Genomic DNA, 12695 nt, shown 5'->3' on the forward strand with positions numbered 1-12695 from the left:
TTGCAAACAAACGCTGTATGAAGCATCGTCAGGTTTCTGAGACGAGCACGGTGTCGACTCTCGCGCTCATTATCTCTGTGGAAGAGCTGAGAGTGGCTGTGCGTCTCTGAGCCGATGGGCTACGGCAGGATTTTCTCAGCGCCGCTTGTTTTGAAGTTAATTTGACGAACTTTCCGAAGAGAAACGACGCTCAATATGAAATGTAACGTTAAAAAAATGCGCGGTTATGATTTAATTTAGACTCACTTGCCTCTTAGTCCTGCTCGCTGTCAGAGACAAAGAGAAGCCCTTCTGCTGCGCTTGTGGATGGATATATGAGCACTTGGGCGGTAGTCTACGGGCTTGTAGTCACTGTGGCTGGCAGGCACAAGTTGGGGGGCACCGAAAGGAGTTTGTAAGACTTACCAATGTGAAGAACACTTCAGAACCAAGGACAGATCCAAACCGGTGCCTGGCAAAGATGCCCAAAGTGAACAACATCTGGAATCTGCTCGTCACATTAAGCTCTTCACGTTTCTAACGTACTGAAGCTCGGCTTGCGCAAAGAAACCCTTCAAATCCATTCGGGAAGAAACACCTAGTGCTACTAACAGGTAAGAAATGGTCCCTTCATAATTTTGATGTTATACTGACGGTGGGTTTAACACAGAAAATACTTTGTGTCTTTCCTATCTGACGTGATTTTGCATTTTTATTTTTATTTTTTTTGTTACAAAGTCGTCGCCCCCCCACCCCCCAGCATGTATCCCACAGCCACAACATTACTCCCAATAGGTCCGTTATTATAATACCTTATCAGCAGTTCATGATTTTCCCAGCATTTATCCCCATTCCCCCTCTCACAAGGCACATCTGATGCACCAAAGTCTATTTGTCAACACAAACCAAAAATAGCAGGAGGAGACTTTCTTTCACTTTATTGTCAGCCATCCCAATACCTGCGTGTTACTGTGGAGGTGCTAGCATTTCCCTGTATGAATATGTGAAGTTGTAATCCTGCTTGACCCGAGTGTATTCACTGTCTCAAATAAAAATTACATAATTGAGTGAGGCAGAGATTCCTCTAAAACCAATCAGGGCTTTTGTTTTTGGACAGTGCCGTAAACAATGTGATGGACCCTAATGTGGAAAGTAATTCAGCTGGTAAACGTATAGAGTCATTGCAAAATATGAAGAAAGTGTTTTTGCTTTGGAATCATCCACGTATCTCACGCATCACATTGTTATGACAGGAGTCAGACAGGAGTGATACGGTAGGATTTACCTCAAAGGTAAGTTATTTATTATGGGAGACACCACCACGGTGTCTTGATGGATGTTATGTATTTTATAATCAGATGGTGTCAGCATGCTCACCAACATGCTCACCAAGAGGAAACAAAGAAAATCTGCTCTAGCACATGTAATTCTTACATCTGCCCTTTGTCTCCCAGTCTAAGTGTGACCTATGAATAAACATACTTATAAGGCATTATTTTATTATTTTATTTTATTTTATAAAAATTAAATAACTGCACTATTTTTTTTCTGAAAAATATGCATTTATTTCACATTCAAAAACAATCAGCTGGCTGCTGGCCACCACAGAGGGATCCTAATTCCTTCAGCTGACAAGTCCAGGTGGAGGGATAAACTGGGTCCCCAGTGGAGATTATATAATGATGGGAATCATAAGATGAGCTATTGAGGTTGCAGTTTTCTCTTCTTTTTGTAGTTCATTTTCATACGTAGAGATCTGATGCTTTGAAGTGGATGATTTGTGTATTGTCTTCTGACTGAAACCTTCAGATTTTGACAGTTTATTATCTGATGTTATATAACACTGTAACCTCTAAACTTTAAACCTAAATCTAGTTTTTAATCAGATAAGCACAGAAAAGTAGTGTTTTAAATGTCATAGGACAAGTACGCTGTTTAGGCTGTCATACTCACCCGGCTTAATGATTCATGTGCAGTGGATCGGGCTCTAAATTAAATGTCATGTCGAGTACTTTTCAATAAAACTGCATGCAGACTGTGTCTACTCTTCAAATTTTGAGTTGTGTCACCATTTTAAACAATTAAAAATATAAATTATTGTTTTATAACAATTATTTTTCAGTCTGTACCTGATGATAACAAAAAAGGAGGTGGGTGCATTCATTTCTTCAGCTCATTCGCCAGACATAAATAACACTGTACTTCTGCGTAGATAATATGATTATACCTGCCAATCACCATCACTGCTGAAAGGAACTGGGTGGTGAGTCATTTTTTACACATTAGTTATACCGGGATAAGGAGTAAGGACAATAAGGAATAGTGTTCTCAAAGCCTCTTTATGCTAATGTTGGAGAAATCCTCTGTGCTGGGCAGGAGCAGTAATGCATTAGCTGATGGTTCAAAGCTGAGTAAAGCACGCCGTCTTTTCTTTTTGAACTTGCCTTTCAGAGGGAATATTGTGCGCAGACAGCTGCGGAGTGTGTGACTCTCTTGGCTGCTCAGTGTGAGTGTGACAGCCGTTTCAGGATAGTTTTAATGATGTGATCGAGGCCTGATAAAAGCTACTTTAGCAGATGTTAATGTTTTAATTCTCATGTAAGCTGATAATACTGCTCCCATTTAAAGAATGTATGCAAATAATTGGAAGAAATTTGATTTTAATAGCTGTCCACTTCAGCCATGCCAGCATTTCTTTGCAGTTCTTAGAGGTTTTAGAAGAGCTTCTGCATCTCTAACCTCACTTTAGCTTAGTTTGTACTGACCAGCCTAATTGGCTGTTCCTTGTTGCACCATTAATTCATACCGGAAAGCCCACATCTGCTCAACAGACAGCACTGAAGACCAATTAGACTCTTAAAGTTGAGCTCTCCAAGTTGATTTCTCACCTTGCTTCTAATAATAGGGCAAATGTGTTGCAGCAGTCCCATACACCTGCACGTAGTGTTCAAGACACACAGCAGACATGAGACAGAGGCTGTAACTTTGTATATTACCACATGTAATTTAGTTTGATGGGTACAGATTCATCAATGCACCATAAGACTTCCCCACCCATAATCTGATGTAATATTTATCTGGTAAGAAATTTGGCATTCATTACACTTTTTGCTCCTCATTTTCACTCAAGATGCTTGTGCTGTCACAGGATATTCCTCACAATATCCTGTGTGATTCACAGTATCCTGTGTATACTGAAGTGTTCAAAAGCATGCACGCACGCATGAACTTATGCTTGTGTCGCTGGTGTTTTTGTAACCAGTCCCTGTGAAACCCACTGTGACGGTTTTCTGCCTCTGTGAGCACAGGAAACAGGACACACTCAGACTTAATGAAACGACTGTTGACAGAACTGCCAATAAAAGAAGTGTAAATGCACGAGCATCTTTTTTTATACAGTATTATAATGTAAGTAACAACACTGTGTGACAGAAGGGGAAAAGTCAGTAATACGCTTCCCACTGTGTCTTAAAGGAGAACGTAGCGGCAGCACATCGCCTAGTCCAAACTGCTGCCAAGCTCTGTGGGTTTACCAGCGTGACTCCTCTGATAGCTCAACTTCTATTTAAAAAAGGAAAAACATACCCACAGACAATTTTTGTTGATATTATGTGCCATTGTTACATCCCTCAGAGCTTTATGTGAGTAATACTGCTGAAATTTAAGCTCTGATAAGAAATTCTGATAATATTTGCAGAAAAAGAAAAGTAAACCACAAGCCTTTAAAAATACAATCCACAGTATGAATCTACTTTAATCTATGTGTTTGTTCTGAACTATGCGTTTGATAAATGTGATTAATAATTGTGTTTGGAATAAATACGATTGGCTCTCTAAGAGCGCTGTGATTGAACCTGCCCACCTAATCAGACAACCCCCGTTGAGATCCAAACCTCTTACTTCAACATGATAGGAATTTATATTAGCATACATGTCTCTCTGCCCACTCCCCTGCAGTCCAACCCTTATTTTTTACCCACCATGTTTCCATGGCAACCACATCCATTGAGGAGAATCACCGTGTATGTGATATCTCCGTTGCCTGGAAATTATGCTTCAGTCAAGAGGTGCCTTAAATATCAATAAATGTTTGATGTGGTCACTTGAAGGTGGTAACACTGAGTCAGTCTTTCAGATAAAATTTTATTTATTTCACACTGGAATTGCTGAGACTCTGACTAAAATATTAAGGTCTTCTGTTTCACTTCAGAAAGTAAATTCTAATAATAATGGCCGTGTTTCAGCCTTCAGATAGAATTCTTAACCATTTCTCTGTAGTAATTCTATAGACTCTAAGTCAAGAAAGTCAAGAAAAAGCCTTGTAGTTCAGGTAAGAATCAGTTAAAAAGATAAGAGAGAAAAAGCATGACTGTTCATATCTTTGAGTAAACCTGTGAGCAAAAAAGTGACCAATAGGCCTCTGACCCATATTTAGTTCAAGAATTTCATTGACATTGGGCAAGGACGTTACATTTTACTCCACAGGAATAGGATACAAATGTAATAGATAGATAGATAGATAGATAGATAGATAGATAGATAGATAGATAGATAGATAGATAGATAGATAGATAGATAGATAGATAGATAGATAGATAGATAGATAGATAACATATATTAATTTTTCCCCTTTTTTTAAGGAAATATTAAAGATGCTGCACTCACTGACAGAGGACTTGAAAGACATCTGCCTCCAAATTGTTTGAACCTCTTCTGCTCTCCACTTCAACCTGCTAAATCAAGCTACCTGGTCCTGCCATGCTGAGTGCAGTGCTCTGCCCCAAGTCGCAGGCCAATTCTGCACATTACTGGCCTCTCCATGTGTTCCTTCTCGAGCTGCTGATACCAGGAGTCCTGCTTAGTATTTCCAGACTGCCCCCTTCAGCCAAACGTGAGATCATCGTCGATGGGGACTTGGTGATTGGAGGCCTGTTCCCGGTGCACGAAAAAGGCGATGGAATGGAAGACTGTGGTAAGATCAATGAGGGGAGAGGGATCCAGAGACTGGAAGCCATGCTGCTGGCACTTGATGAGATTAACTCCAGCGATCGCATCCTTCCTGGTCTCCAGCTGGGGGCTCACATCCTGGACACCTGCTCGAAAGACACTTATGCTCTGGAGCAGTCGCTAGATTTTGTAAGAGCATCCCTCACTAAGGTGCACGACCCAGGTTTCATCTGCCCAGACGGCTCGAGACCAATTCAAAATGAGGTTCCACTGGCCATCTCAGGGGTTATTGGAGGATCTTACAGTGATGTTTCAATTCAGGTGAGTGTGCAAATGTATATTAACCTTTGTTTAGTGCATCAGTTGCACTTGCATGCCTTTACTGAAAACTGTGACACATGCAAAATTGCCATGCCACTCTACTAAGATAAATAGTATACCATATGGTATAGCTATGGTACATCATGTGGGTTTTCTATGTCTTGTACTGACCTCATCTGGGGTGAGGGGTTGAGGTGCTAAGTTATCAGCCTATGCTAGCAAGCATGGTTAGCAAGGTGCATCCATAAACTGCATGGGTCCATTGCAGAAACAGAAATACTTGCTTATTGGTCCCCATCTAATGCATACAATTATATTTTTAGAATTACAGTTAGCAAAATTGGACCACAGACTTCCTGGATGATCAGTCAAAATTAGCTACAGAGCAAGGCATAGCATGTGTCAGTTAACAGCATGAATCCAAAACGCACCCCAAACACAATAAGTGATCTATTTCAGCAATGAGCGGAAGTTTTGCCTCTGGTAATTATCTTCTTTGTCTATGGGGCTCTCACCAAAACAAAGTCCTTCTTTAAGTGTGTAAGTGTATATGTAGTCTTTTCAGTTGATTGCGTTTTGTCTGCGTCTGTAATCAAGTAATTTGTTATTGCAAGAGCAAATATTTTGCAACTTAACACTTGTACGCCTTTAAAAAAAAAACTTGTTAATTCACAATATTATTCCAGTTATTTATTTTGTGAGCATGCATTGTGTTACATGGGGGTGGATGCTCATTCACATGTTGAAGTTGCTAAAAGAAGCCTTGCATGTCCACTTTTCACAAGCTGTAGAATTGAGCCTTCAGTAGAAGAGGCTGGAGTAAGAATTTACTGAGATTATTTTGTCTGAAGCATCAACATTCACAGACACATCAATCACTTTGTCAGCAACTTCATTTCTGCCTTGCAAGGAAAACTGACCTTTCACACATGTATGAAAGGTTGCTAGAGGCAGTGCATCTGACCATAATTAATTAACTCTGATTGCCCTTACATGACATAATTACTGAAGCACTCAGTGTTAGCGAGACAAAGTGCTCAGGAATAATTTGGTTATACACACACACACACACACACACACACACACACACACACACACACACACACACACACACACACACAATATGTGGCGAAGCCTTGGGTAAACTATACACAAGTAAAGATCATGTCTATTAGCCTTAGGGGTGCGGCAACATGATCACATTTGAGTTCAGATAATAACTGAACCAATGTTTTCCAGTTGTTCACTTGTTAGATGATAAGCATCATTAATCCAGCTAATAGTCATTTATTATACACAAATATTTAATTAATACTGACTGAAATGATAAAATAACTCAAGTTCTGCATTTTGATTTTGGGGTTCGTCCTGTTTTGTGCCACCTAAGACTTTGTGTCATGCGGTCTGTTAAGTACAACAGTGGAATCTTTGCCACAGGAACCTTTTCAGTGTGTCACAAAGTATTTGTAGTACATGTTCACCTCTAATGAAAATGCTATTGTGGTTTTCCAGAAATATCACTGCTCTGCCCTCTAACTTGTTTTCAGCAGTTGAAACACTACACTGTGGGGCACTTCAGATTTGTTTGTTCAAACAGTACAGTTCCATCACATTTAATTAAAAGTTGGTGACACAGTGAAGATCACCAGTTTTAACAGCAACTTTCTACAGGCAATGTCTATCCACTTTTTTCCTCAGTCAAAGGACCTCAAAGCATAGCATTCTGGCTGCCGGGATTATCCTGGATATTTGTCTCAGAGAAAACCAGCAATAATAAAATACAATGAAAACACAAACAAACAGAGGCACTGGCTTTTGCCACAACACAAAACCTCTTAGGCATTAGGAGACTCGTTGTACAGGAGTAACAATATCCTTGTCATAATAAAACTGCAATAATCATTTTATGCTTTATAACAAATTGTTTCATTGTCTGCTAAATCTTTTAGGTTTCTCACTACTTATAGCTACCTTACATTGCAGGAACTTGGTGAAGGTGAAAGTTAACTTACTTGAACAGACTCCTTTCCTCCATTCTTCCTACATTCCTGTTTCCATAGGAACCACTAGTTTCACAAGGTGATGTAGTAATTTTGCAACACCGTGGTGTAATTTAAGTTCTGAATAAATATGGATTGCTTCACTACTGATAATTGTGAATGCCTATAACAAATGTTTTTTGATTTGATTGAAATGATTTTTTTACTATTCAGAAATCTACTATTCTTTTTATTGCTTCTGATAAGTTTCTGTTCCAAATTCAGCCAGTAAGCAATGAGTCCATGCTCAGCAGTTTTTTGTGGCTGATGAGAAGAACTTACCATGGAATAGGTACTTTTTCTCCTCTGCAAGGTACTGCAAAGGCAGTTTGCCTAGGCACAAAAGGTTATGGTGGCCTAAAAAACCCGTTAGTTCCTGTGGTGGAAACCAACATTATATTTCACTGGTTCACGGGTTTATGTATGTGACTAATAAAACAGTTTTGTACCTATTACAGGTCCTTCATTCAGTAACATCTCTATTCAGTTATATTGCTGATTCATGTTTTTTGTGTTTAATTTGACCACTGGATGCTGTGGCTTTGCTTTTCAAACAAAAAAGGCTTCTTTCAACTTTTCTAAAGCTAATGAAAACCCTTTCTTGTAACGTGTTTAAGTAGTCTTCAGGAATAGTTCTTCAGGTTTCTTGAAGGGCAGAGCTTTTCATTGGACATTAGTCACAACCTTGATCCCAAACTGCTTGTAATGTTGATATCCAGGCTCTGGGGAGGCCAGTCCATGACTGGTAGTTTTCTGTTGTTTATTTTTCTATCCAGGTATGTTTCTACTCTGTTGGCAGTGTGTTTTGGATCACTGCCATGGTAAAAAATGAAGAAATGTCAATTAGATGCTTTCCAGATGGTATTGTATGGTGGATCAAAATCTGGCAGGACTTTTATGTGTGTTACATCAATTGTGACAAGATCCCCAACACCACTGGCTGAAATGCAGCCCCAAACCACGACAGAGCCTCTGTTGGGCTTTTCAAAAGGTAATAGACACTCATTTTTCTACCTTTCTCCTGACCTCTTCCACACATACTGATGATAACACTGATGATTAGGGTGACTGATGATTAGTATAACTCCATAAGTGTTAACGGTTGATTATCAGTCCAGTTCTTCTCTAATTTGACAAACCCAGCTTTGGGTGTAATGCCTTCTAAACTGACTCGTTACTGTGCTAAATTCTGTAATTGCATTACAGTTCCTGTTGTTACTTGCACTACAAAGTCTCTTCAGTCATCGACACACTGCAAATAGAAAGAAGAAAAATCAAGCACATTTTTCATCCTGTGGGTTTGCTACAATCAGCTTATTTCAGTTTGTGTGCTGGGTGGAGGAAAGTGGTGGAGTGATCTACAGTTTTTAAGAAGTGGCAATATGGACAGTACTTTTATTTTGATTGCATGAAAGGTCAAGAGTTTCATGGTGAAATTCAGACTGCATCCAGGACAGAAACAATTGCACTGTTCTGCTAACAAAACATCCCTCTTGGCAAGCAAAGACAGCGTGCCAAAACAAAGTCAGCCAAGAACCCAGAATTACGTTAAACTTGAGTGATGCCTACCCCAGTGCAGCAGCCAGAACCTGAACCACAACAGATAACAAAGACTGTGATGAGTGATCACCTGTAGCTGCAGGTTTATAGTGTTAACTGGTTATGATATAATCTGTCAAGTCAATTTCTGCAGTAACGTATAACAAATATAGCAAGTAGTGTAACAGATTACTTTCCCCGGTGTGTTATGAGTTAATGTACTGTTTTACATTAATGAAAAGCAACAGCAGTTTTTGCTCCCTGTTTCCCTTCCTTAAGAATGGCTTCTTGAAAGCCATGCTTCAACTGAGACCATTTCTGACGAGGCTTCAGTGAACAGTACATGCTGGATTTTTTCCCCCTATTTGTCACGGACATGACTTTCAGACACTGTTTATTTGCTGTGCATAGTTTTTTGACCTGACAATTCTTCTTTTGTCAGTTCAAGTAAATTCAATTAAAATTTTTTATATAGTGCCAAATCACAACAATAGTCACCCCAGGGTGCTTAATGTTGTAAGATAAAGATCCTACAATAATAGAAACCCCAACAATCAGACAACCGCCTATAAGCAAGCAATTTGGTGACAGTGGGAAGGAAAAACTCCCTTTTAATACAAAGAAATCTTCAGCAGAACCAGGCTCAAGGAGGGGCAGTTATCTGCTGTGACTGTTCGAGGGTGATGGGAATGAGATAAGATAAAAGACATGCTCTACTTGTCCTCTACTTGTCAACTTTCCTCAAATTTATTAATGACAAACTTCACACCATGCTGAGATATGCCCGGTTTTTGGCTAATAGCTCTTTGGGAATCACTTTGTTGAAGCAGAAGTACAGTTTTATGCCGGTCAAACTGTGGTGTCCTTGGTATTTTTATTTTTTTTGTAGATTAAACTAACAAAATGGGAACAAATTATGTGTTTGCGAAAGGCTGCTAGTGCCAAAGTGACTAATGATACAATTTAAAATTGGTTCTTTGCAAGTTGCTTATTATATGTTGATACAACACTGGTCCATCCCTTGAGTTAGGTGCCTTTTTTATGTTTGAATAATTTATTGGTCTGTACTAAGCAACAGACAAAGAAAAACATTAGTCTGAACGTGAGTCAGCTATAAGAAAATGAAAATGAGTGAAAAAGCAACCAATGTCCAAAGTAAAACAAAGATCAAGACTTTTGTGTAGTACTCTAGGTCACTTACAAAGCTTTGTATGTTAACTTATAAATATCACGTGTCAACACTTCAATAGAAAAAGTCATCAGTAATGTTTGCCATAGTGTCAAGCCAATGTTTTAAATAACTGAGTCCTTTATCCTTTATAACTGCAGGCTGTATGGTTTTCACTTTGAAATCTAGTATTTCTTTAAATATAAAGTATGACAGCTGAACTGTCTCATTTTGCATATCACCATGCATTGAGGAGTATAGATAACACTCAGTTGTGCTACAGCCAGAATATGATCCAACCTTAGCAGAGTTCTTGCAGAGATGAATGCTTCGTCAGAGTGTGTTAAGGCTGAATGGAGAGTTAAGAAAGAAAGGGACTGAGGATATCCAGCACCATAATCTTCTAAAGCCTTCATTACACTCAGGGCTTCCTTTCATAGCGAGTAATGTTGCCTTGACAAAAGAACAGCTTGTTTTTTGTCTATTTCCTTGTGAATGAATCTTCAGCAGCCACACAGTCACAAAGGCTAAAAAAGAAACTCTGCTTTTTTGTTTTTGTATAAATTTGAATACATACCTCTACTGTCACGATGCTCAACAGTCTCTTTGTGAGTGCCTTCACTTCCTGGGCACTTTAATGAATCGAGCCATGAGAGTGGCTTGAAGCCCATGGTGGGATTTTTTTGAGAGGTCACTGTCTTCACAGTCCCCATTTATCCCAGAGAAGCACTTTGTGGAGATGAAGGGCATTATAAAACAGAGGAGGATGAGTGCCAGAGACCATCCTGGGGAACTTTGAGAGAAGCTGCTTTTCCCATCTGCGGGATATGTCTCCATTGGCTGGCAGGGATGTGCCCACCTGCGTGTGGAAAAGGCTGATGCTGCCTGTGATAGGGCCAAGGACAAGAGGTGGTAACGATGGTGGGAGATGAGCCAGTTTCTCTTTAGTCTCAAAGGATTTGTTCATAATTAGCCCAGCAACATTTAGAAGGCTTGCATCGCTGCCTTGCTCATCCCAGTGTATTTTGTTGTCTTTGTTATGTCTTCTCACAGTTGAAGTTTTTGAAAATAGTTTGCCGTGCCAAACAGGATGTTAGCCATATAGAAGCATCTATGATTCATAACCAGCAGCCCACACATTTTACACCTATGGATTTAGCTTAGCATCACAGAGAAATCATTTAAGAAAAACAATTAAATAATTTTAATGTGTTCCCATAATGTCTTATGCTTGGGTAGCTGAACAATTAAAAAATGACATTTTCTTAGAGGCATAGCCACAAGTTTATCTTCAACATTAACTTTATGTTGAAGATAAAAAATGCAACACGCAGAGCTCTGAAGCAGATCAATCCACTGCACAGACTATATGCACAGCCCAGCTGCTTGTATCTAATCTGTACCTACATTAACTCATGTATGGATTGGGAAAAAAATTGTTGTAAATCTTGGGTTACTTTTTTGACATTAAAATTTTTTTTTAATCAGAATTTATGGACAAGATGAACCATCCCTGGCATGTAATATGACAATATCAACTTATCTCCCTTCAGTCTCCAGACATCAAGACTGCAGACATCTAACGGTGTAATATTTTGAAATTATACTCAAAAAACACCAACTAAATCCTTCAAGACCGGTAGATAAACTCTATTTTATCATTGCTGAAGCATCTGGGAAGGTCCTCAATAATTTCAGGTTATAACATCTGTCCCGCCACATATCGATGTTTAATACGTTTGGTGTGCAGTGTTTTATTAACTCTGTCTTTATTCTGTTTTCCCCCGCTCACAGAGCAAGTCGGGTAAAACAAAAAACTAAAACCAACCTTGCTTTGGTGTTAACTTCAAAAGACCGGTTATTTTCGGTTATTTTAGAAGTGAAAATTTTAGCACATTCAGAGAACACATTGCAGCTCTCTAATTAGCACATCAGTATGTCATTCAAAGTGAAGGAAAACATTGTAATGACTGGAAAGCTGGTTCGAGTCAAGACCCACACAGTCAATAACAGTGCTAGCCTATTTGTGCCTCGATGCACTTCCCTTCATCTCGCCCGTCTTAGAGCTGTTGTTTTTTAGTATCACATAAATAAAAAATGAGTCTTTACGCAGAACCCGTGGCTGTTATTTAAAATTTAGCGCTGAAGATTGTGTGACAGGAGCACTGCACTTCAGTCTTAATAACAGTAAAAATTGCCAAACCTATCAAGCTGGTTCAGAAGTGCTAGGAGCTAGAAGTGATATATCAAAGCATTATTTTCTAAGGAGGCGATAAAGAGCAGATGTATTCCTGTTCTCAAGTGTGGCTCAAAAGGTTGCTCGTGTGGTGAGTATTGTTTTGCTGGTGGGAGGAAATAATAGGTGTATGTTTAATATGAAGATTTGCCTGTTCCTGAAATAGCTCATGCAAGCAATTCAACAAACAATCCTTTCTGCCTTTGCATCGCCAGCTATATGAGCTGTGATATCAGATTTTGATTACAGCCGGCTGGGATCCACAGACATAAATGCATGCATGACATGGTCTTATATAAAGTACACGTGAATAGGTCTAGCCCTTTGTTTTTGTGGGTTTGTGTGTTTGTATCTGTGGCTTAGTTCAGTTGTTTAAATATGGGTCTGTTTGTGGCCATATATACTTACATTTAGAATCTGAGGTGATAGTGACTTCCTGGAGTGTATTGCCAAATTCAAATCACTT

General features: G+C 39.2%; 1 protein-coding gene across 1 annotated transcript in view; it reads left to right on the forward strand.

Moving 5' to 3' along the window:
• The window catches only part of grm2b (glutamate receptor, metabotropic 2b), a 27876-nt gene continuing 15181 nt past the window's right edge, over nucleotides 1-12695 (forward strand). Inside the window, exons 1-2 of the mRNA XM_006783131.3 lie at nucleotides 1-593; nucleotides 4620-5247. Coding sequence (XP_006783194.1) covers nucleotides 4738-5247 — 510 coding nt within the window. The 5' untranslated portion in view covers nucleotides 1-593; nucleotides 4620-4737. The remainder of the gene's footprint in view (nucleotides 594-4619; nucleotides 5248-12695) is intronic.

Source organism: Neolamprologus brichardi, chromosome 5, assembly GCF_056152115.1.
Source record: "Neolamprologus brichardi isolate AB-2024 chromosome 5, ASM5615211v1, whole genome shotgun sequence".
NCBI classification, from domain to species: Eukaryota; Metazoa; Chordata; class Actinopteri; order Cichliformes; family Cichlidae; genus Neolamprologus; species Neolamprologus brichardi.